Source organism: Dama dama, chromosome 4 (assembly GCF_033118175.1).
Source record: "Dama dama isolate Ldn47 chromosome 4, ASM3311817v1, whole genome shotgun sequence".
Lineage (NCBI taxonomy): Eukaryota > Metazoa > Chordata > Mammalia > Artiodactyla > Cervidae > Dama > Dama dama.
This window is the reverse complement of record NC_083684.1, coordinates 53,749,723-53,773,950: the sequence shown is the minus strand read 5'-3', so window position 1 is coordinate 53,773,950 and position 24,228 is coordinate 53,749,723. Positions and strand designations below refer to the sequence as shown.

At 45.9% G+C, this 24,228-nt stretch overlaps 2 protein-coding genes and 1 pseudogene across 6 annotated transcripts in view; 2 read left to right on the top strand and 1 right to left on the bottom strand.

Moving 5' to 3' along the window:
- The window catches only part of SAMD4B (sterile alpha motif domain containing 4B), a 35,142-nt gene extending 22,395 nt beyond the window's left edge, over positions 1–12,747 (bottom strand). Inside the window, exons 1-2 of one of the 4 annotated variants that reach the window (XM_061139268.1) lie at positions 12,622–12,747; positions 1,268–1,328 (exon numbers count right to left, since the gene is read on the bottom strand). The gene's annotated coding sequence lies outside the window, so the exon portion shown is untranslated. The remainder of the gene's footprint in view (positions 1–1,267; positions 1,329–12,621) is intronic. The other 3 variants (XM_061139271.1, XM_061139270.1, XM_061139269.1) reach the window with 3 other exon arrangements.
- Positions 2,748–2,839, top strand: LOC133055364 (U6atac minor spliceosomal RNA; annotated as a pseudogene).
- Positions 12,748–18,984: 6,237 nt separating the features above from the next.
- Positions 18,985–24,037, top strand: GMFG (glia maturation factor gamma). Of its 2 annotated transcripts, none has more exons than XM_061139267.1 (7): positions 18,985–19,098; positions 19,498–19,594; positions 19,686–19,735; positions 20,168–20,217; positions 22,867–22,949; positions 23,575–23,648; positions 23,877–24,037. In XM_061139267.1, coding segments are annotated over exons 2-7 (330 nt in total). In that variant the 5' UTR covers positions 18,985–19,098; positions 19,498–19,593; the 3' UTR covers positions 23,949–24,037. The 2 variants fall into 2 exon arrangements, with proteins under 2 accessions (XP_060995250.1, XP_060995249.1); XM_061139266.1 differs by having other exon boundaries at positions 19,005–19,109.
- The last annotated feature ends 191 nt before the right edge of the window (positions 24,038–24,228 follow it).

Here is a 24,228-nt window from a genome sequence, read left to right as displayed (position 1 = left end):
GGGAAATGAAACCTTATTCCCAATTAAACCACCCTCCCAGAAATCTTTCTAAATGACCTATCAGGAGCTTCCCCAGTAGCTCAGTGGTAAAGAATCTGCCTGTCAATGCAGGTGACATGGGTTTGATCCCTGGTCCAAGAAAATCCCATACACCACAGAGCAACTAAGCCTGGGTGCCATAACTGAGTCTGTGCTTTAGAGCCCATGAGCTGCAACTACTGAGCCTACGTGCCAAAACTACTGAAGCCCGCGGGCCTTAAAGCCTGTGCTCTGCAACAAGAGAAGCCACTGCAATGAGAAGCCCAAGCACCACAACTAGAGAGTAGTCCTTGTTCCCTGCAACTAGAGAAAAGCCCGAGCAGCAATGTAGATCCAGCACAGCCAAAAATAAAAATAAATACATTAAAACAAACAAACAACCCAATGACAAATCAAATATTGCCTCCCTGGCTTAAAATCCTCCAATAACTCTTCACTGCATTTAAATAAAATGCCTAGAGGGCTCCCTGCAAGACTGGTGGCCTCTCCAACCTCACTGTGTGCCCAGTTCTTGTTCACTTGGACTTATCCACAGCTTTCCCCAACCTATCTATGGCTTGCTTTTATTTGTCACTCAGGTCTCAGCTCAGTGTCACTTCCTCAGAGAGATCTTGCCTGATCATCCAAATCTAAGACATTTCTGTTACTCTACTGAATTTATTCTATATAGCTTGGCACCCTCAGATATCTTATTTGTTTGTTGTTTCTCTCTTCCCAACAACTGCAAGCTACACAGTTGCCCAGGGCCCAGAATAGTGACTAGCACTTAGAAGGTGTTCAATACATATTTACTGAATGAATGGATGAATGAAGGTGAGCATGGAAGCCACACTTGGGACTTCTATAGCCCTTGGGGCAAAGATGATAGAAGGAATGATCAAAAGGATGGTAAAGTGATTTGGAAACCTTGCCCTAAGAGAAAAATTTGAAGGCACTGGGGAAATTTCCCCTGAAGAGAAGACTCAGGAGGAATGGCATAACTGACTTGAAATAGCTGAAGGGGTAGCACACAGAAGAATTAGAGTTGTTTATTTACTCCAGAGGAGAATCAGGATAGATGGCTCTAAGTGAGAGGCAACCTGAGACATGAAAAATGTTGAAAGTCAAGAAAATTCAGTTCTAGTCTTGCCCCACTGTGTCACTTTAATCTTTGAGCTAGTCTGTTTTCCTTCTCTAGGATGTGTGAGATAAGGAGCTAGACTGGTCAGACATGACAAGTGGGTTTTACCTCACAGGCTAACTTCAATCGATCGGTAGTGGCTGCCTGGAACACTGAGGTGAGAAGGATCCTGAAGAAATGAAGCAACAGGAATATCCATCAGTGGAGAATGATCAATAAATTGGAGAATACCTCATACAAGGGAATATAATGTAGTAATTAAAAATGTGCTTGGTTCTGACAGCTCAATACAAACAATGTGCTTCTAGCTAAGTGTAGTGTTTGATCTTTAACTACAATGTAAAGTGTTACGGTTAGTCCATAAGTACATAGTAATATGTTCAGTGATGTCATTCTTGTAAAGTGGAAAAAAAAAAAAAAAGCTGTATATAAACCCCTTATATATCTTATATATGAATGCCTATGCACCTATGTACATAGAGAAATGTGTAGAATGATACATCCTGTGCCGTTCACATTGGTTACCTTGGGGAGAAGGAGAAATTAGTTATACTCTTTTCATATAACTTTGTGCTATTTCACTAGTTCCACATGAACACAAATTACTTTTGTAATTTTTAAAAATTAATTTTAAAGACATCTAAGGCAGCATTCTACTTTCTGGCTCAGTGAGAAAGAGTGCTGTGATTGATTATCAATGTTTGCCCTGGACACCGGACAGATGAGTGGTAGTTTATGTGCCTGAAAAAGTCAGTTTCTCTTCCTGGCTCCAGTATTTTGTGGCTTTCAGTCCTAAAGAGACAGCAGCTGCCTCAACATAAGGAAGAATTTTAAAATAATGTATCTGTCCAAGAATGGAACTGGCTGCCATATGAGGAGGTAATAAGCTCCCTGGCTGCTGGAAGTGGTCAAGCAGAGGCTGGATGAACATCCCTTGGGAGTGGGAGGGATTCCTTCACTGGGTGGCAACTCATAAGATAGAAGGACATGTTACTATTTCAGAGGGAACATTTGTGATGGGAGGTTTGCTATGCCAACAGTGTTTACGGCAAAAAGATGACCAAATCCACAAACAGACCTAAGCTGTGCACTCTTTCCTATGAACACTTTTACTGGGTGGCTACTTTTCCTAAGTAACAGCACTGTGCCCCAGAAATCAAACTATTGACTGAACATTAATCCAGCTTCTTCCCAAAGCCAAATGCTAGAAGCAAAGCCTTGGGACACAGTAGGATCTCAAACATGATGCTTACAAGGCCAGATTTTGAATGGAGCAGGCCGGTGAGGGCTATGGTGAGCTGAAAAGCACACACACTGTCTAAAGGGAGAATTTACTATTGAGCTCTAATCAACTGCTGCCATGTAGGAATTTGGGTCCAGTATTGTTAGATTGTTCTTTGTTTGTTTTTTTTTTTTTTTTTAATAGGAGCCAGAAATCTAGATTTTTAAATTAAAATTCCCCTATTTTTAAATGTTGGAAACAAATTCATATTAAAACAGCAACAATGAACCCTATATAGAACAAACAAAGCCTGTGGCTTAGGCCAGATAGACACAAACTGGGAAAAGATCAAAAGTCTGATATATAGTGTTGTATGAAAGGAGAGAAGGTTAGCACTCCCCTTGACAAGGATGGAAGAGGCTCTCGGGCCTGACAACACGCAAAAGTCTGATATATATCCCTCTCAAGGGCCTCTCTGGTGGCTCAGACAGCAAAGAATCTGCCTGCAATGCGGGAGACTGGGGTTCGACCTCTGGGTCTAGAAGATCCCTGGGGAAGGAAATGGTAACCCAGTCTAGTATTCTTGCTTGGGAAATCTCATGGACAGAGGAGCCTGGTGGGCTACAATCCATGGGGTTGCAAAGAGTTGGACACCACTGAGCAGCTAACACTTTTCAAGGGCCTAGAGAAGGTCCTACATCTTCAAGCCACTCCATCACTCAGGAAACATGATGGGGAGAGAGGACCTGGTGTCCAAGGAAGGTTTAAAGACACCGCATGAAACCCTGGGGCTTTAGGAAACAAAAGGTCACTATCAGGGGAGGGACAAATAAGGAGTTTGGGATTAGTAGATACAATCTACTATATATAAAATAGATAAAACAACAAGGTCCTACAGTATAGCACAGGGAACTAGATTTGATATCTTGTAATAAACAATAATGGAAAAGAACATGAAAAAGACTACATATACATAGCTGATTCACTTTGCTGTATATAAGAAACTAACACAACACTGCAAATCGACTACACTTCAATAAAAATAAATGCATAAGTAAAAAATAACCCCTAAAGGAAGTGTTCCTATGTTTTAGACAGAAGAAGAATGCTGAGTGTTTGGTCTGGATGGTGAATGGAGACAAGGACTGGATGACTTTCTATGTCCAAAGGGCCAAAGGCCTCCAGCTTCTCTCCTGGGTGCTTGGCAACAGTGAGAAAGGATGACTTGGCTTGGTGAGATTAGCCAGGGAAGAAGCATCAGCACTGACTATTTGAAGGCATATTACTGTGGTAGCAAATTACTATGATGGATTCAGTGGATTTGCCTGCCAGACATCCACATCCATCTTCTGGTACCAGGCCCCTAAATTCCCTTTGAAGAATTAACTGTCCTTCTTGGATTCAAGAGTAGACATAAAATAAAACTTGGCCATGGAAAGCCCTCCCTGGACTCTGCTGTAAACACTAGGGAAAGTAAGTTCTTGGTTAGGGCTGCTCAGATTATACATATCTCCTGATATTCCTGGTTGCTACTGCTGCTACCTCACAGTGAGTGCCTATCTCAGAATGAAGCCAATACAGATGAAAGCAAAGTCAAAAGTGGAGGGAAAACAGAGACTTGTTCATATTGTTAGAAGACCTATCTCTAGCTAGCGGGAAGCCTCTCATCCCACCTCCCCATCCCAGACTTTTCCGTTACAAATTCCTTTTGGGCCGAGGCCAGTCTGATTTGGGTTTTTACCACTTAACGTTTCAACTTTAAGCCTTGACTGTTCCCATACAGGAGAATTCACCACTGCTCTGGTCTCTTTATCCTTCAGTTCAGTTCAGTCGCTCAGTCGTGTCCGACTCTTTGCGACCCCATGAATCGCAGCACGCCAGGCCTCCCTGTCCATCACCAACTCCCGGAGTCTACCCAAACCCATGCCCATCGAGTCGGTGATGCCATCCAGCCATCTCATCCTCTGTCGTCCCCTTCTCCTCCTGCCCCCAATCCCTCCCAGCATCAGGGTCTTTTCCAATGAGTCAACTCTTTGCATGAGGTGGCCAAAGTATTGGAGTTTCAGCTTCAGCATCAGTCCTTCCAATGAACAACCAGGACTGATCTCCTTGAGGATGGACTGGTTGGATCTCCTTGCAGTTCAAGGGACTCTCAAGAGTCTTCTCCAACACCATAGTTCAAAAGCATCAACTTTTTGGTGCTCAGCTTTCTTCACAGTCCAACTCTCATATCCATACATGACCACTGGAAAAACCACAGCCTTGACCAGACGGACCTTTGTTGGCAAAGTAATGTCTCTGCTTAACATGCTATCTAGGTTGGTCATAACTTTCCTTCCAAGGAGTAAGGATCTTTTAATTTCATGGCTGCAGTCACCATCTGCAGTGATTTTGGAGGCCCAAAAAATAAAGTCTGACACTGTTTCCACTGTCTCCCCATCTATTTCCCATGAGGTGATGGGACCAGATGCCATGATCTTTATCCTTAGGTGACCAAAAATGACTCCCTGTCTTTGAGAAAAGACACTAGAGGGAACCCCTCTGGTGAAGTCCTTCAAATAATCCAACAATATGGCTACCATATTTGGTTTCTAAGAGACCAAGGAACCTTCAGGAACATCTTCCAACCCTGGAAGGTGGGAAATGGAGTAAAAAACTGGCTAAGATGTTCCAGGAAAAACTAGTCATTGGCTCTTTCTTCAAACAGTGAAAAGCAGCCCTCATACAGGAAGCTCCTGGAGGTCAGCTATCCTCTCTCAGAAGTAGCACTGCAGAGTCAGTCAGACCTGGCTGAACTAGAGCTCTCCTACTGACACTAACTTGCCATGCTGATCTTCCACAAGTAACTGTTTCTTTCTCAGTGAAGCTTGTTGTAAGAATGAAATGAAACAATGTATATAAGATACCTAGAATGATGTTTCACATGTCTTCACATATCACATATTGTATTATGTGCCAGGCCTTATGCTAATAGCTTTCCACTGATGAGCTTGTATGATCTCAAAAACTATAAACATATATATACATATTCTTATTTTACAGATGAAGACACGGGCACACAGAGAAGGTTAAGTCACCTACCCAAGATTACACAGCTAAGCTGAGATTTTTAAGGCCAAACAGTCTGGTTTTAGAGTTCTTGCTTGTTCCTGTGTATAATGCTACAGCCTCCTGTATGTTCCCTTCTACTGCCTAGAAAGTTCGACCAAAGTTGAACTTTAAGGCGAACATCTCTGGACAAATGAGGGGTCCTATTAGCCTTCCCACCTATCCCTAGCCCTCGTAGAACATCCATGTAGGCCCTGGAGGAACTTGTTCATTTCATGAATAAGGTAATAGGCTAGTTACCTATGGTTAATTCACTATCTCAACTTGAGAAGAATAGGAGAATGTGAGAAGCCAAGGGAGCCCAACTTCTAGAAACTCCTAAAATATGTATACTATATATATACATATATATAATTGCCTCAACGAAGACTGCAGCTTTTGTATGAATGGTCCTGGAGAAGGGAAGGAGAGGAGGGGAAAAGCCAGGAAGGGCCTCCTAGAAGACAACACAGCCTGGGGAGCTATGGGAAACTTGCATAATTTGGAGTAAGTGATTTTACCTTGTTGTGCTTGTTTTCTCATCTGTAACATGGGTTTAATAATAGCACCTACTCTCACAGAGTTGTGAGGTATAAATACCTTCACAGAGATGTTAGCTAGTATCATCATCCTGGATTCCTTTCTCTAATCCCACCATCAACTGTTTGCTCAACACCAAACATGTATCTGTATCTCCATTTTTACTACTACCACCATATTCAAGTCATCGTCCTTTCTCATCTGGATGAATGTATTGCCTCCTGTTTCCATTCTTGCCCATTTTCCTTGCAGAAACCAAATTTTCTTTAAAAACAAATAGATCATGTTACTGTCTTGCTTTAGAAATGCTGTAAGAGCTTCCAAATGCTTGTGAGTAAAAATGCAAATTCCTTACCATGGCCCACAAGGCCCCAGATAATCTGGCCTCTATGAACCTGCCCCTGCCCCTTCTGCCTCACTTATGCTTCAGCCACACTGATCTCCTTACACATCTCAGAGGTTTTGCTGGCTGATTCCTCTACCCGAAATGTCCTTTCCCAGGTCATCATATGGCTGGTTCCTTTTCATCAATCAGATCTGGGTTCATGTGTGCCCCAATCTTCCTCATCTCCCCAGTAGGAAGGAGTCTTTGGTCTGATATCATTGTCAAAAAGTGTTTCTTCTAAGGCTATAGCTCTTCCAGAAACACCTAGACTGGAAAATCCATGAGGGGAAGGAAGACTGTGGCTGTATTATTCACTGTTATATATTCAATTTCTAGCACAGTGCCTGGAACATAACAGACTGTTAATAAATATCTGTGAAAAATTTCCCTACCTTGCAGCAGTCTTTTCTTCACATGTAACAATGGTTAGATTAGAATGCCCAAATCTCAGATCCTCCCACAACTGGTGCCTTCTCATCTTTCAGGTTATCGGGTTCAACTGTCACTTCCTCAAAAAGGCCAATTCTGATCACCCTGTGTACAGTGGACAACTCCCTACCCCGTTCAATCTGTTTTAATTCCTTCCTAGCACATATCACTATCTGACTTGTTCATATATCTTCCTTCCATCAGAATATAAGATCCAAGAGCTCTAAAACCTTGACTATTTCATTCACTGTTGTATCTCCAGTACCTAAAAAGTGCCTTCATAAACTGTTTAATTACTGGAGACATGTGAGATGTGCATACTCTATATAATAATGTTGTTCTGTTGCCCTCAAGCAGACTCTATTGAACAAATTTACCCTAAAACAAACAAAACAAAACTTACTCACAGAAACCTATTTAACCCTCTTCTAAAGCTCTGAGTACTGGAAACCCAAAGTTGAGGTAGGGAACTGAACACACAGTACTCCTGGATTCTACTACCCCAAGACTATAACCAAACCAAGTCAGTCATCTCATTCCTGTTTCTCCCAAGTGAAAATCGCTCAGTCATGTCTGACTCTTTGCAACCCCACGGACTATACAGTCTATGGAATTCTCCAGGCCAGAATACTGGAGTGGGAGGCCATTCCCTTCTCCAGGGGATCTTCCTAACCCAGGGATCAAACCCAGGTCTCCTGCATTGCTGCTGCTGCTGCTAAGTCACTTCAGTCGTGTCCTCCCGCATTGCAGGTGGACTCTTTATCAGCTGAGCTACCAGGGAAGCTCTGTTTCTCCCAGTGAGATCCCAAAGTCAAGTCTGGTGAGGTCAGACTAGTCATAAACAATCTCTGGATCCAATCATAGAGAAGAGAAATGAATGGAGCTGGGCAACAGTGAGGAGGGGACTACCATCAACACTCCAAGTTCAAAGGATGGAATCACAGTTCTATCTGGTTCAGCAAGCAAGAGAATCTCTAAGAGCACCACTCACCTAAACATGTCTCTGAGGATCTTCTGTCACCGTCTCACACTTAGCTCAGAGAGGAAACTGTTTTCAAACTGGGGCTCTCAGTAAAGAGTTCTCTTTCCACTGAGACTGCTAAGGATGTAGAATTCAAATCTGGGGTTGCTAAGGGCCATTTTGTTGTCACAAAGCAGAAACCAGCTGAGGATGAAGTTAAGTCAGTGGAGAAATGGGGTGATTACTAGGAAGACTGTTTGAACTTCTGGATGCAGCTAGGTCTATCTAGTAACCATCCTAGTTCTGGACTTTACAGTAACATGAGGCAATTAATTCTTTTTTTTATTAAGCCAACTTGAGCTAAGGTAATGCCACTTACATCTTTAGAGTCTTGGCTGATGTGAGCTTTATTTTTTTTTCCGCTGAAACTGAGCACTTTCACATACAGGGCATTGTTCTAAGTGTGTGTTTGTGTGTTAGTCACTCAGTCGTGTCCGACTGAGTGGACTGTAGTCCGACCATGGACTGTAGGCTGCCAAGCTCCTTTGTCCATGAAATTCTCCAGGTAAGAATACTGGAGTGGGCTGCCATTTCCTCCTCCAGGGGATCTTCCGGACCCAGGGATCAACCCTGGTCTCCTGCATTGTGGACAGATTCTTTACCATCTGAGCCACCAGGGAAGCCCTTGTCCTAAGTACTATATACATATTAACTATTTAAGCCTTATAACAATTCTATGAAGTAAGGTATCGTTATTACTTTCATTTTTTAACTCTGGAAACTAAGGACTAGAGAAATTCAGTAATTTGTTGTAGGTCACAAAACAGGTAAGCAATGAGTGGGATGCAAATCCTGTCTACCTGAAGAAAAAAATCCAACTCTGACTTCAGACACTATCATCCTGGGATGGATAGAGCCAGAAACCTATTTGAGCCACTTGTCCTCAATTTCATCCTTTGTAAAATGAGGATAATCATAGTTTACCTACCTTATAGAGTTCCTGTGAATATGAGATGAAACAATACACGTGAAGCACTTAAACAGTGACTGGTAGATAATAATTACTCAATAAACAATGATCATTAACATTATTACTCTTTGGGTCACTAAAGTGCACCTGGCAAATACAGTGCAGATGGAGGAGATCTGTTTTCTTTCATCTCTGTCCTTCAGGTGAAGAGAAGAGATGTCATGGGTTAGAGGTGAAGAGTCTTTCTTGCTTTTGACCAACTGCATAAGCCCCTTCCTCTGCCTGGAAGGCCAATCATCCTTGTCCCAACTCTTATGGAACAGCACCCAGTCTTACCACCTCTTCTATGAAGTCTTTCCAGATAGAGGGTTCCTTCTCTCACTGCCAAATTCCCACAGTATATAATTTTTACCTCACATTCTGTCCCATGTACCTGACCAACCTCTCTACTGGGCTGTGAGCTCCCTGAAGGCAGGCCCCAGTGTTATCCTTGTGATCTGTTTATTCTTCTCGAACTTAGCTGCCGGTTAGCCAATGATTCCCTACAACTTACAGAGGGAAGAGCCCACTTTGTGGAATTCAGAGAAGAACAAGTGACATCCCAGTACTTTCCAAATTCCGAGTCTAGTCAGCGTGAGCGGACAAGTAGATGAAAAATTACCAGGGAGAAGATGAGTGGCGCTCTACAAAGTACAATGGAAGGCTCTGGGGAGTAAGAGGATGAAGATTGGAAGATGCCTTAAGGGAAGGGTGTTTATGTGGACAAGGACAGATGAGGAATAGATCAGAAGAGATGGACATGTGTGTTCAAGGAGGGAACAACTTGAAGCAGAAGCACTGAAGGATATGGGATGGTATGGAGCAATAGAGGGGAAGCCAGAAGGAGAAAATGCTGAGGAAGATCTGAAAGGGAACCATTCAAAGGCAGAATCTGAAGTAATTGCTCAGAGGGTGGAGTAACCTTGTAGAGAAGCCAGAAACCTTTCAAGGAAGGTAAGGAATCTTCTGGAAGGTGGAGACTTCACAAAGGGGGCTCCCAGGAAAATGGGGGTGAGCAGAAGGGCACAGGGGCATACCCTGAGGCATCTTTCAAGGGCCTTTAGGTGGGGAAAGGGAAATCCTCTTAGAGGGCAGTGGTTCTCAAACTTGAGCATGCATCAGAATCACCAGGAAGGTTCCTAAAAACAGATAGCTACTGCCAAGTTTTCTGATTCAGTAGGTCCGGGTTGTGACCCAAGAATCTGCATTTCTAACAAGTTACCAGGTGATGCTTGTGCTGCTGGTCCAGGGACAACACTTTGAGAACAACTACTATAGGGGGAGGGACTCTTTTGTGAGGAAGCTCTCAATGTGGAAAAGGAAGGAGAAAACTTCTGACAGGAAAATTGAGGGAGTCCTCAAGAAAAGTCTAAGGAAGGGTCTGTCTATCTCTGAAGGGAAGATCTGAAGGGAGGCGGGGTCTATGAAGATAGAACCAAAGAAAAATGTCCTGAGAGAAAGAGCTCTGAGGGCTGGAACTTCAAGGGGCAAGGGTATCTCTTGAGGATCTTTTAATAAAAAGGGACACAGAGGCTCCTGATAGGGGAAGTCTGTAGGATGCTGGGGGCCTGTGGTGGGACACTGGGGGAAAGAAGCTCAGATCTGAGAAGGATCTCTAAGTTGATTTCACAGGAAAAAGAATGGAGGAGATGAAAGGGTATAAATGGAGGTTCTAAAACGGATATGTAATAAGGCCTTGAATAAGGTTTCTTGGAGATGTCAGAGGGGGAATCTGAGAGTGTGTTCTGAGGAAGTCTCACAAAGTGGTGGGGTTGTTGATGCACAGCAATTTTGGAGAAAATTCTCTAAAAGGAGTCTGCGGATGTGTGGTCTTTTGTGAGAGATCTTAGGTTGACTGGAGCAGGATAACAGAGGTCTTTTTAGGAACAATTCTCAAAGAGCTCAGATGAGAAATCTGAGTAAAGCCTTCAATAAGGTATATGGGGAAGGTGGTTCTTCTGAGGGGGAATGTGGGAATGTCACAGAAAAGGGTTCTTCAGAAAGAATTCTGGGACTTTCTAAGAAAATGAGCTCAGAGTTATTTTGAGGGAAGACTGCATGGTGTTGGGTGTCTTTCACAGAGGGTTCTAGAGGATTTGAGGGAAGCTGTGACAGTGAGTTCAGGGAGGGGATTATCTAGGAAAAGTCTTTTAGTAAGTAGTAGTAGTGGTAGTGTTAGTCACTTAGTCGTGTCTGACTCTTTGTGACCCCATGGACTGTAGTGCCCCAGGCTCCTCTGTCCATGGAATTCTCCAGACAAGAATACTGGAGTGGGATGCCATTTCCTTCTCCACTCTCAGTAAGGCAGGAGGTCTGTAAGTGGTGATCCAAGGGTTACTGGAAGAGTCTCCAGAATAGATTTCAAGGGCATATCTCAGAAGGCTCGAGGGGGTTGTTGGGGTCTTTGAGAAGGTATGAGGAGGTCTTGAAAAACTGCATCTCAGAGGGGTTGAGAAGAAAGGGTCTTAGGGTTTACAAGGGTTGTGAGGAGGAAAGTTCATCAGAATGTGGGTCTATAAAGAGGGACCTTGAAAGGAGGATTCTAAGGGGGATTGAAGAAAATATCAGAGAGAAACTATGGGAAACCTTTTGGAATCCTGAGGAAGCAATTTTTGGAACATTTTCTGTGGATTACTGGGAAAGATTTGGGATACATAAAAAGGGTTTTGGAAGAGGCTCTTGGAATGTGGACGAAGAGTTCTCTGTAGATTCAGGTAATCTCTGGAGAAGATTTTTGGCATAAGTGAGGAGGGTCTCAGGGGAAGATTTTTGGGGTATGTGAGGGTGCTCTATGGAGCATTTCAGGGTGGGGAGATTTGAGGAACATGAGGCGATCTTTGGGAGAGATTTTTGGGACCTGTGGAAGGGTCCAAACAGATGACTTTTGGGATGTGTGAAGGGGGAGTGTATACGGGAGATGAACTGGGGGAGGGGTGGGGCTCCAGGTGAATTTTGAGGATCCGAGGACATTTCAGAGGGTCTCTTCGGAAGATTTTCCAGGGGACATCAGGGGCATTCTGGAGCATTCCAGGGGGAGGGGCTCTGAGATTTGGGGGCCATGAATGGAAAATCTCCAAGGCGATTGCTGGTACGGGGGTAGGTGGGAGGGAAAATTCTTGGGATGTGTGAGAAGGAAGTCTGGGCGATATTGTTGGGATGTGGAAGTAGGTCGCCGGGGGAGATTTCTGGAATGCACGGGGTCTGGAGGGGATTTCGGGGAGTCTCTGATCTGAAGATTTTTAGGGCTGATGAGGGAGGCTCCTGGAGAAGATATCTGACACATATTGTTGGAATACGAGGAGTGGCCCCGGGGGAATATTTCTAGACTGAGGAGGAGGATGGGGGATCTGGGGCCAGAGCAGGGTTCTCTGAGGAAAATTTTTGAGGCGTAGGACAGGGTCTGGAGCAGACATGGAAATATCAGGGGTGGTCTCTCGAGAAGCCTTGAGCACGGCGGGAGGGGACGGGGGGCTTCGAGTGGATTCGGGGGGGGGGGGGTCTGTGGGCGTGCCCTCTAGGGAGCTGTCTGAGGTAGACCTGTGGGGGGGGGGGGTCACGAGATGGGCCGCTGGCCGGGCTCCCAGGCCACCCCAAGGGGCGAGGAATTCGGGGAGAAGCTCGAGAAGCGGCCTGTGAAGGCGACTCCGGGTACGGGTGTGAGGGATTCTCTCGAGGGTCGGGACCCCTGAGGCCCGCGCTCCGCGCCCGCCGCCGCCCGGGGTCCCTGAGGGGGCGGGGCCGCCCGCGCGGCCTGGGGCGCCCTGAGGTGAGCCCCGAGCGCCCCGACCCGCCGCCGCTCCGCGTCCGCCCGGCTCTGCTCGCCACTCACCGCCTCGGCTGCCGCCGCCGCCGCCCGGGCCTCTTCAGGCCACCGCCACCGTCGTCGCCCCCTCTCCGGCCCGCGAGCTCCCCTCCCTCCTCCCGCACCGACCACCGCCGCCGCCACCGCCGCCGTCGCGCTGCGTCACCGCGCCGTGCGTCACCGCCCCTGGCCCCTCCCCGACGGGACCGCCGCGCGCCAGCATTAGTTGACGCCGCGGTGACGAACGGCGCGCTCGCCAACGGGCGGCGAGGGCAGCCCGAAGGGCGGGAGGTGTGCGCGGAGAAAGGCGGGGTCCCGGTGGTGAGGGGGGCCGGGGGGGTTGAACAAGGCCCACGAGGCCCAACCCCCGCCCCGTCGGATTGGTCGGCTGCTCAGCTGACGGGCAGTCGGTCCTGCGGGGTGGGGGGGGAAGAGGCGGGGCGCGCGCGGCGTTGCCATGGGCAACGGGACCGGCGGCGCGCGGGATTGGGCCTCCCGGCCCGCAGGGGGCAGTCTCGCGCTTGTCTACCTCAGCTTTGCAACTAAGTCACAATTCCTGATTCTGGCGTTCAAGGCCCGGTAATCCGCCGGGCACGCAAGCCGGGCTCTAGCCCTGGGCCCCGCCACACCCTGATCATCCAGGTTGCGGGTAGGCGCTAGGGCAGCTGGAGTCTCAATTTCTCCATCGCAACCCTCTCTGAGTCTATTGCTTCTCTCAATTGGGAATAGGACTGAAAGAGACGATGCATACAAAGCGCTGGGCACAAAGCAGGCGGTCAATAAATGGGAGTCATTGCTCTGCCAGTAGTAACCTATTCATTTCACATACTGCCCTGGAGCAGCGTGAACTAAGTAAGCATATCGGGGGCATTCACTGAAGGCTCCCAGGTGACAGAGGCGTGGTTGTTCAGTTCAGTTCATTTCAGTCGCTCAGTCGTGTTCGACTCTTTGCAACCCCATGAATCGCAGCACGCCAGGCCCCCCGTCCATCACCAACTCCCAGAGTTTACTCAAACTCATGCCCATCGAGTTGGTGATGCCATCCAACCATCTCATCCTCTGTCGTCACTTTCTCCTCCTGCCCCCAATCCCTCCCAGCATCAGGGTCTTTTCCAATGAGCCAACTCTTCGCATGAGGTGGCCAAAGTACTGGAGTTTCAGCTTCAGCATCAGTCCTTCCAATGAACACCCAGGACTGATCTCCTTGAGGATGGACTGGTTGGATCTCCTTGCAGTTGAAGGGACTCTCAAGAGCCTTCTCCAACACCACAGTTCAAAAGCATCGATTTTTCGGCGCTCAGCTTTCTTCACAGTCCAACTCTTACATCCATACATGGCCACTGGAAAAACCATAGCCTTGACCAGATGGCGTGGTTGTTAGAGGAGCCCAAAGAGAGGGAGTCGGAGAGGAATGTAGAGTTTAAGGCAGGGAGTAGTAGGAAATAACCCGTGACCAGAAATTTGGCCACTTGAAAGAGTTTGGACTTGTCCCAAGGGCACTGAGGAGCCATGGAAGGTCTTCACCCCAAGGAGAGTCTGGGGGTTGGGGGGAGAGGGAAGTTGGAAAGCTGTCCCTGGCTTCTATATGGAGGATGGATTGGAGGGAATAGAACTGGAGCTGGGTGTTCGAGGAGCCAGCTGGGGTGGGAGAGGGGCGTTTGCATCAGGCGAGGAGGGAGGAGGGAGGAGGAGGAGTAGGTGCCAGGGACTGATGCCCAGGAGCTTCGGAGAACCTGCTCTGGGACTCCTAGGGCACAGATGGTGAGGGAAGGAGAAATTCAAGACAAAGACCTCTGGCTGGAAGGTTGAGGGAAAGGGGTTGGGGGCTTCCCTGGGGAGGAGACCCAGAGGTGAAGCAGGTTAGGAAGTTGCTGAGTCCAGTGTTGGCTACCCAGCATCAGGATTTAGGAGGCCCCACAACCCCTGGGTCTGGGGCCAGAAGCCTATATTTGAGGATGATCAAAGATAGTAAGTAAAGCTGTGGGAGTTAGTGACCTATCCTGGGGAGGGTATGAAGGATGAATGGAAACAAACACCAGATAGAACCTTGAGAAGAGGAGACACATAAGGTTTGAGCAAAGAAATTGACACTTTCAACAAAGATTGAGAAGCAGCAGCCAGAGAGAGAGAGAGGAGGTAAACCAGGAAAACCAGGCTCTGGCGCTGTGAGGATAGGCCCTTTTAAAAGACGGCGGGGGTACATCACTAACTACAAGCATTGCCACCTCCATTTAAGCAACAACTCAACGCCATATAGAATGGTTGGGCTCCAAGGACACTGGTTCATTTATTTATTCAATATTTCTTGAGTATCTAATATGTGCCAAGCACTGCTCAAGGTACTAAATATTCAACAACGAATGAGGCAGGCATGAAGCTTACATTCTAGTTGGGGGACAGAAACAAATGATACTTTCAATGTTTATTTGGTATATTTCGATGTAACTTGGTGATAAGTTCTATGGAGAAAATTAAAGCAAGCTAAGGGGATGGAGAGGTGGGATCAGCACTATTTTAGATAAGGGAAAGGCTTCTTTGGTCAGGTGACATTTGAACAGAAATCTGAAGGAGTGAAGAGGTGAACCATGAAGGAAGGAGGGTTCACAAGAAAAAGGAGCCAGCACGTGAAAAAGCCTGATGTCACGATCACTCACAGAACCAGAAAGAGGCTAGTGTGGCTGGAGAGGAGTGAGCAAAGAGGAGAGTATTGAAAAGACAAGATCCAGGAGGTAACAGAGGAGGAATGTTGGCAGATAATTAAGAGCTTTTAAGGCCACTATAAGGACTTTTGCTTTTACCCAGATATTATGGGAGACAGGAGACAGTATTGAGTGAACAGGTATGTCAGTTGGTTTTTGTTTTGTTTTGGCTTCACTGCACAATGTATGAAGTTCACACTGACCAGGGATTGAACCCATACCCCCTGTAGTTGAAGCTTGGAGTCTTAACTACTGGACCACCAGGGTTAAGTTTGGTTTTGGGTTTTATTAGGATCTCTCTTGACAGTCCTATGAAGAATAGAGTGTGGGGAGGGGGTGGGAGCAGAAAAACAGTGAGGAAGCTACTGTGAGAGTTCAGGCAGAAGTTGAAGGTGGCAGGGGCAGAATATAGGCTGTGGAAGGGGAGGAATGAGCCAGTTCTGGTTATATTTGGAAGTTCAGAGCTGGCAGATTTAAAGGTACATTGTCAGAGGAAAGAGATGGGTCAAGGATGACTCCAAGACATCCAGATGGAGTCATGCTGGCAGTTGGACATAAGAGCCTAGAGAGGCCCAGACTGGGGAAATAATTAGGGTATCCCCCTTTGAATAGTAAGAGAGTGATGTTTCAGGAAGCTGAGAAGGAGGATAGAAAAGAGGAGCAGACTGAGGGCTGAGCCCTGGGACTCATGACTCTTAAAAGGAAGCTGATATGTGATCCTGCAACTCCACTCCTGGGCATATATTCAGAGAAAACTATAATTCAAGAAGATATATACATTCCAATGTTCCCTGCAGCACTATTTGCAATAGCTAAGACAGGGAAGCAAACTAAGTGTCCATCAACAGAGGAATGAATAATGATGTGGTACATATATGATGGAATACTACTCAGCTATAAAAAAGAATAAAATAATGCCATTTGCAGCAACAGGGGCACACCTAGAGATTGTCATACTAAGTGAAGTAAGTCAGAAAGACAAATACCATAAGATATCACTTATATGTAGAATCTAAAATGTGACACAAATGAACTTACCTATGAAAGAGAAATAGACTCCCAGACATAGAGAATAGACTTGTGGTTGCCAAGGAGGAGAGGGGTGGGAAAGGGATGGATGGGGAGTTTGGGATTAGCCAATGCAATCTGTTACATGGAGAATGGATAAACAACAAGGTCCTCTGTATAGCACAGGGACCTGCATTCAAATCCTGTCATAAACCGTAATGGAAAAGAATATGAGGGACTTCCTTGGTGGTTCAGTGGTTAGGACTTTGCATTTTCACTGCCAAGGCCACAGGTTCAATTCCTGGTCTGGGCACTTTTATCCCACAAGCCTCGTGGTGCAGCCAAAAAATGAAAAAGATTGTATATATATGTTTAGCTGAATCACCTTACTATACAGTAGAAATTAACATATTGTAAGTCAACTATGCTTCTATAAAATTTTAAGAAAGGAACTGAGAAGGAGCAGCCAGAAGAGCCAGAGAAAATCCAGGCTGGGGTGGTGTTCCAGAAGCCAAGTGAAGAAAGTGTTTTGGGCACAGGAGTGATGGATGATATCAGATGCAGCTGACAGGGCACAGCAGATGAAGGTTAAGAATTGACTGTTGGGTCCAGCGCCACAAAGCTCCTTGGTGGCCCTCTGACGGTGGTCGTTGGCCGTCCTTGTCAATGGAGAGAGACAGGAGTGAGCCTGCTGGGAGAGAGTTGAAGAGCAAATTAGGAGGAGATACTGGAGGCAGCGAGTGTGGACAATTCTTTCAAAAAGTCTTGCTGAAAAGGGAAGGAAATGAATAGGCAGGAGAGATAAAGTTTATAGGTTAATATTAGATTTTATTTATTTATTTTTGGCTGAAACATGTGGAATGCAGGATCCTAGTTCCCTGACCAGGGTTTAAACCTGTGTACCCTGCAATGGAAGCAGGGATTTTGCAGTGGATTCTCAACCACTGGACCACCAGAAAAGTCCCAGGGTTTTTAGTTTTTAAGATATACCATGGTGTGTAGGCCAAGGGGGAAGATCCAGTAGAGATAAGGATATTGGTGATACAGGGAGAAGAAGGGTAGCTGCAGTGATGCCCTTGAGGAGGTTAGAGAGGGTGGGATCTGCGTACTGCTATGTGAGGGACCTCAGCACAGCGGGCCAGACATTGTGAAGCTAGGTCCTCTGAACATACTCTATCGTTTGTGTTTATTTTTTCATAGAAATCCAGAGGGGGTTCTCATAAATTACTTCCCTTTTATTTCTACTTTATATGATAGTTAGGACATTATGTTGATTTTAGGGAGAATTTATGTGTATAAATAGGTTGCCTTATCTAGGAATTTCATTCCAGGATGTGAACTGGGGAGGACAATACAAAATGCTCTTCATAATAAAGGAGGTACTGGTTTGATAGGATTAAACACCATTGTTGTAGTGCCCATTATAAGGCCCATGAGGTTGAATAACTGCAGAAAAAAAATACACCATTACCTGAGCGCTGGTGAGTTTCCTCTTTCTCCTCCATTTCCCCATCAACCTAATAAGTTGCAGTTTGATCAGCAAACATTTCTAAGTTCCCCTTTTTAGCTCTGGAATTAAAATATTCCAGATTAGGGGGTAGTGGAATCCAGGAAGGATTCCTGAAGGAACAGTTAAAGAGCTTATTTCATCATCAAAAAAGTCTGCAAACAAAAAAATGCCAGAGGGTGTGGAGAAAGGGGAACCCTTCTGCACTGTTGATGGGATGTAAATTGGCACAGTCTCTATGGAAAACAGTATGGAGATTCCTTAAAAAACTAAATATAGAACAACGACATGATCTAGCAATCCCACTCTTAGGCATATAGCTGGAGAAAACAATAATTTGAAAAGGTACACAGAGCATTGTTTACAATAGCCAAAACATGGACACAACCTAAATGTCCATCAACAGAGGAGTGAATAAAGAAAATGTGGTACACTCCAAAAAAGATGTGGTACATATCAATATACACAATGGAATATTATGCAGCCATAAAGAAGGGTGAAAATGCCATTTGCAATGACACAGATGGACTGTCCCTGAGATTGTTATACTGAATAAAGTAAGTCAGACAAAGAAAGGCAAATATTATATGATATTGCTGTATGTGGAATATAAAAAAAGTTACAAATGAACTTATTTACAAAATGGAAAAAGAGTCACAAATGTAGAAAACTTATGGTTACCAGGAAGGAAAGGGGGAGAGTGACAAATTGGGATATCAGGATTGACATGTATATACTACTGTATATAAAATAGATAACTAATAATAACCTACTATATAGCACAGTGAACCCCACCTGATACTCCGTAATGACCTACTTGGGAAAATAATCTAAAAAAGAGTGCAAATATGTATAGTTGATTGACTCACTTTGCTTTACACCTGAAACTAACACAACATTGTAAATTAACTATACTCCAATAAAAATTAAAAAAAAAAGAGCTCATCACTACCTATGGTGTATTGGGTGTTGGCCACCATGCTGGGAGATATGTGAAGTTATTTTATCCTCATAACTGTCCTGAATCAGAAGGGTGAGGTTACTTAGCTAGAGCCACACAGTCAGGAAGCACTTGAACCCCAGTCTGGGTGACTGTAAAGCCTGGGAGGTCCCAACAGATGAGGGGAAGGAAGGAGAGGGAGGAGCCATCTGTGACAGTTGTCTCAGAATGGGCATAAACAGGATGTGGTGTTGGATGAAACTTTTCCCCTACCCCACACCCCGCCCCTGTAGCTGTGGTCCCCACCCCTAGAAGACAGCGGAACCAAGGAAAGAAGAGGCCCCTGGACCGTAAAGTCATGGTTGGGGGCCAGGGTCGTATGGGAAGGGCTAGGGGCTGGAGTGGGACTGGGGCTGGGAGGACGCCAGGGTGAAGGTCAGGCTGTGGATGGGAGGTCAAGGCTGGGGAAAGAGAGATGGCGGTTCCGGGGTTAGCCCCAGGCGAGCAGATCCCCGAGCCTCCCTGGGCGTTGCCCAAGGGCACCTGCCGAGAGGGCTCCCCAGTCCAGCCTCTACTCATCAAGGGGCAGCATCCGCTCAGAGGAGAGGGTGCCTTTCCCCAGTGTTTACACAGGCAATCTATGGGCTATGGGCCCCTCCTCGTTATTAGTGGATAGAGAAACTGAGGTTTGGGGAAAGGGGCAGGGCTGAGGCCAGGTGACTCAGCTCTTAACTGGGCTCCTCTGGCAGTCCGACTCCCTGGTGGTGTGTGAGGTGGACCCTGAGCTACAGGAAAAGCTGAGGAAATTCCGCTTCCGAAAAGAAACGGACAATGCAGCCATAATAAGTGAGTGTCTTCTTCCCTCCTGATGGGGGGTAGGGGGAGCACAGGGACAGATGGGAGGGGCATCTAACCCACCCATGCCCTCCCTCCTCAGTGAAGGTGGACAAAGACCGGCAGATGGTGGTGCTGGAGGAAGAATTTCAGGTGAGGGGTTGGGGGGTGGGACTGGGAGACCCAGAGGGCTGTGACTGAGGCTTAGAGCCTGGGGTGGGGAGCCAGAAAAATCAGGAAGTCAAGTTCCAGCTTAGCTATGACCCTAGGCGAGAGACTCTGCCTGTATAGGCCTCTCATCTGTGAAATGGTGATAACAGTCCTCACCTCTGCGGGTCGTCTGTGAATGCAGTGATTTAATCCTTGTAGTTTGCTTAGAAAAAAGCAAGTGTCTTAACATCTCTGGGCCTCAGTTTGTTCACCTGTAAAATGGGGGTAATAACAGGACCTACCCCTTTGGGTTTGGGGAGAGATCAATGGGCTAATAATCCATATGTGTTTCTTGGATGAGTGCCTTGACACAGTACATGTACGTTTAATGGCAGTCTTTTTTTTTTTTCCCTCTCCTCCCCCGACCCCTCACAGAATATTTCTCCAGAGGAACTAAAAATGGAGTTGCCTGAGAGACAGCCCAGGTATCCTGGGGCAAGGAGGGGGAAGGTCAGGCCATGGAGGGATGCAGACTGAGGGACTACTTGGGGTCCAGTCTTTTTCATGGACTTTGAAACTATGTGTTTGAGTTCCTATCACAGGACTTTTGGTTTGTATACCAAAATTTTATTGCAGAATTTTATGCTAATAGTCATACGTGATGTTAGTACATACTTTGTAAGGTTTTGGTCTCAACATTGCACTTGTTTCATTTAAAAAAAAAGGTAAAATTTCCTTATTTTTCAATGCTTGGGAAGACTTTGAGTAGGAAAGGATTTATTTGACCTTTAATGATTGGGGAGAATCCTGTGTGAAGCCAGAGGAGCCTGGTGCTTTTTGTGTATGGAGAAGTTTTTTGACACTTCTATGAAAACTGGTCTCTCTAGATTTTTTCATCTTGACTGGGGTGAGTTTTGGGTGTCCTAGGACTTTGAAACTCAATCCCAGGCTCTAGATCTCAGTCAGCACCCTGGGCATCTGACAAGTGCAATCACACAGGGCCCCATACCCAGAAGGGAGCCTTGAAGGCAGGGCTTGATGCCTGCTATCTTGAAATTCTTTCTAGTTTTATCTCTGAATCTGTTTCGTTGAAGTCTGACAGGACAGTGGAGCCTGTGCTGGAGGCTTGGAGCCTTCCTCAGCTCACACCTCCAGCCCAAATGGGTTCTCAGCTCCCCACTCCCACATTGCCCATTGATGGCTGGTGCCCTCTGCCCTGGGCAGGGGGCCTAATTGCACACTCAGGGAGTGTCAGGGCCAGGGGGCAGCACTCACTCCTGAAAGATAAATTCCAGAGTGTGCCCGTGAGCAATTTCACTCCCCCCATGAGTGTCCCCAAGCCCAAGACAGCACATGACTTGAAACAGGAAATTTTAAAAGACCAAGATCAGTCTGGAAAGAGACTGCAGAAGAAAGAGAAAAATGGCTTTCTCCTGTGTTTATTACAAGGGGCCCTGCATTTTCATTTTGCACTGGGTTTGGGAAATTATATAGCTGGCCCTGGTCTCAGCCCCTGATTCTAGACTGCTGGACAGTAAAACATAGTGGTTGAGCACTTATACTCTACCAGTGAACTTCCTGGGTTCAAATCTACCCATAGAACCCTGGGCAAATGGCTTCACTCTCTGGGCTTTGATTTTCCCGTATGTAGTATGGGGAGAACAATAGTACCTACATCATAGGGTTGTTGTGAATAATCAAATAAGCATTTACTATTTTTTTTTTTTGGCCATGTCACTCAGCATGTGGGATCTAAGCTCCCTAACTAGGGATCGAAACCCTGCCTCTGCAGTCTTAACTATTGCACCTCCAGGGAAGTTCCAAAACCATTTTTTCTTAAACATTTTTTTCTTTATTGAGTTATATTTGATGTATGATATATTAATTTCAGGTGTAAAACATAATGATTTGATTTTTTTTTGGTATATACTGTATTACCAAATGTTCACCATGATAATCTAGTTAACATCTGTCACCATACATAGTTCCTAAAAAAATTTTTTTCTTACAATGAGGACTTTTAATATCTACTCCTTTAGCAACTTTCAAATATACAATACAGCATTATTAACTACACTTACCATGCTGTATATCACACCCCTAGGACTTATTTAAAATAAATAACTGGAAATAAAATAATTGGAAGTTTGTACCTTTTGACTCCTTTCACCCATTTCACCCACTCCCATCTTTGGCAACCACTCATCTGTTCTCTCTCTGTATGAGCTTGATGGTTTGTTTCTTTATTTTTATTTTTTCAATTCCATATGTAAGTGAGATCATAAGGCATTTGTGTTTCTCTGTCTGATTTATTTCACCTAGCATAATGCCCTCCAAGAGCCATCCATGTTGCAATGGCAAGATTTCATTCTTTTTTAATGGCTGAATAGTACTTCATTATGTGCATATGTGTGTGTGTGTGTGGACCACATCTTCTTTATCCATTCATTCGTCAATGGACACTTAGGTTTTTTCCACATCTTGGTTGTTATAAATAATGCTGCAATAAATATGGGGGTGCATATATCTTTTTGAATTATTGTTTTCATTTTCGTTGATAAATACCCAGTAGTGGAATTGCTGGAGCAGATGGTAATTCTATTTAGCATTTACTATTATTATTTTTTTAATTAAAAACTTATTTATGGCTGCACTGGTTCTTCGTTGCTATGCACAGCCTTTCACTAGCTGTGGTGAGTGAGGGCTGCTCTCTAGCTGCGGTACATGGGCTTCTCATTATGGTAGCTTCTCTTGTTGCAGAGCACAGGCTCTACGCATGTGCACCTCAGTAGGTTGCCGCATGGGCTCAATAGCCATCGTGCGAAGGCTTGGCTTGGCTGCTCTGCGGCATGCGGCCCTGGTCTTTCCAGATCAGTGATCGAATCCATGACCCCTGCATTGGCAGGCTGATTTCCAACCACTAGACCACCAAGGAATTCCCCTATTATTATTATTTTCCCCCATTATTATTTTTTAAATCTTTTATTGTGTTTGAAGCCAGTACCCTTGGTCTCAGTTGTTAACCCTAGGTTCTCAAACTCAGGCAAGAATTCTAGGCTGTGGTCTCAGGTGATGAATGTTAGGCCTGAGCTCCAGGCCGAGTGCTGAGTTTGAATTCCCTTTCACTGTTGTAGGTTCGTGGTTTACAGCTACAAGTATGTGCACGCCGATGGCCGAGTGTCCTACCCCTTGTGTTTCATCTTCTCCAGCCCCGTGGGTGAGACACAGCTCTACTCCTCCTGAGAAGGGGCTCTTAGATTATGTGTGAGGATGTGTAAGCGTGTGTGTTTGAGTGTAAGTGTGTGTATGTGCACGTGACTGGTGATTTTGTGTGTGTGACTGTGTGCATGTGTATAGATGCCTGTGTGAGAGTGTGGTGTGTGTGATGAGTGAATGCTGAGAGGGCGATGGGGTGGAGGTGAGGGCACCAAACTCCCATCTTCATTAGTTTTGAGGTGTGTAAGCACATTCACCTCTTCCTTTTACTGGCAACCCCTGTCTGGCCCCTAAACCATCTCCAGGGACCTTAGAATAACTTCCAGCCTCCAAACAAATCTGAAGACTCTGACTGTAGCCTCTAGGGACCTCCTTAGAACAATGCCTGGGAGTCTTAGAAAACTCTGGGGCCTGTAGGACACCGTTATTGTTCAGTTGCCAAGTCATGTCTGACTCTGCGAGCCCATGGACTATAGCCCACCAGGCTCCTCTGTCCATAGGATTTCCCAGGCAAGAATATTGGAGTGGGAAATACCATTTCCTTTTCCAGGGTAGGACATTACCAGGGCCTTAGAGAACACCTTGGCATCCCCCAGTTATGCTTCCCTCTTCTATTTTTCACACAGGCTGCAAGCCTGAACAACAGATGATGTATGCAGGGAGCAAAAACAGGCTGGTGCAGACAGCAGAGCTCACAAAGGTCTGGGTCTGGGGCTGACGCTCCTGAGTATGAGGGAGGAGAGTCTGGGATCTGAGGGCTGATGGAGGGTGGGGAGCTCCACCCCTGGAGGTCCCCCACTGGGGGGTCAGGACTCTTGGTCTGAGGGAGGCGGGAGCTGGGTTTCTGGGTCTGAAGGAGGGAGGGGTTGGAGCCCTCACTGTTTCAGTTCTTGAGTGGATTATAAAACCGAACCCTCTCTCTGCGCAGGTGTTTGAAATCCGCACCACTGATGACCTCACCGAGGCCTGGCTCAAAGAGAAGTTGTCTTTCTTTCGTTGACCTCTGGGCCAGGCACCTGAACTCAAACCCTCTAGGGCCTGAACATCCCAGACCTTAAAGAAATTAAAATGCAACAACTCAGACTCTCAGCTCTGGCTCAGTTTTCTGTTCCTCATTGTGGGCACTAGGTGGCACTCCTGCAGTACCAGTCTTTGACCAGTAGAGGGCAGGCAGGGCCAGTGGACGCCTGCTGAGTTCTGGGAGGACAAGGAAGATACCATACCTGTTCTGAAAGAAAGGAAGGGGCCTGCAGGGTTTCCTAAGGAGAAATGAGGGAGGC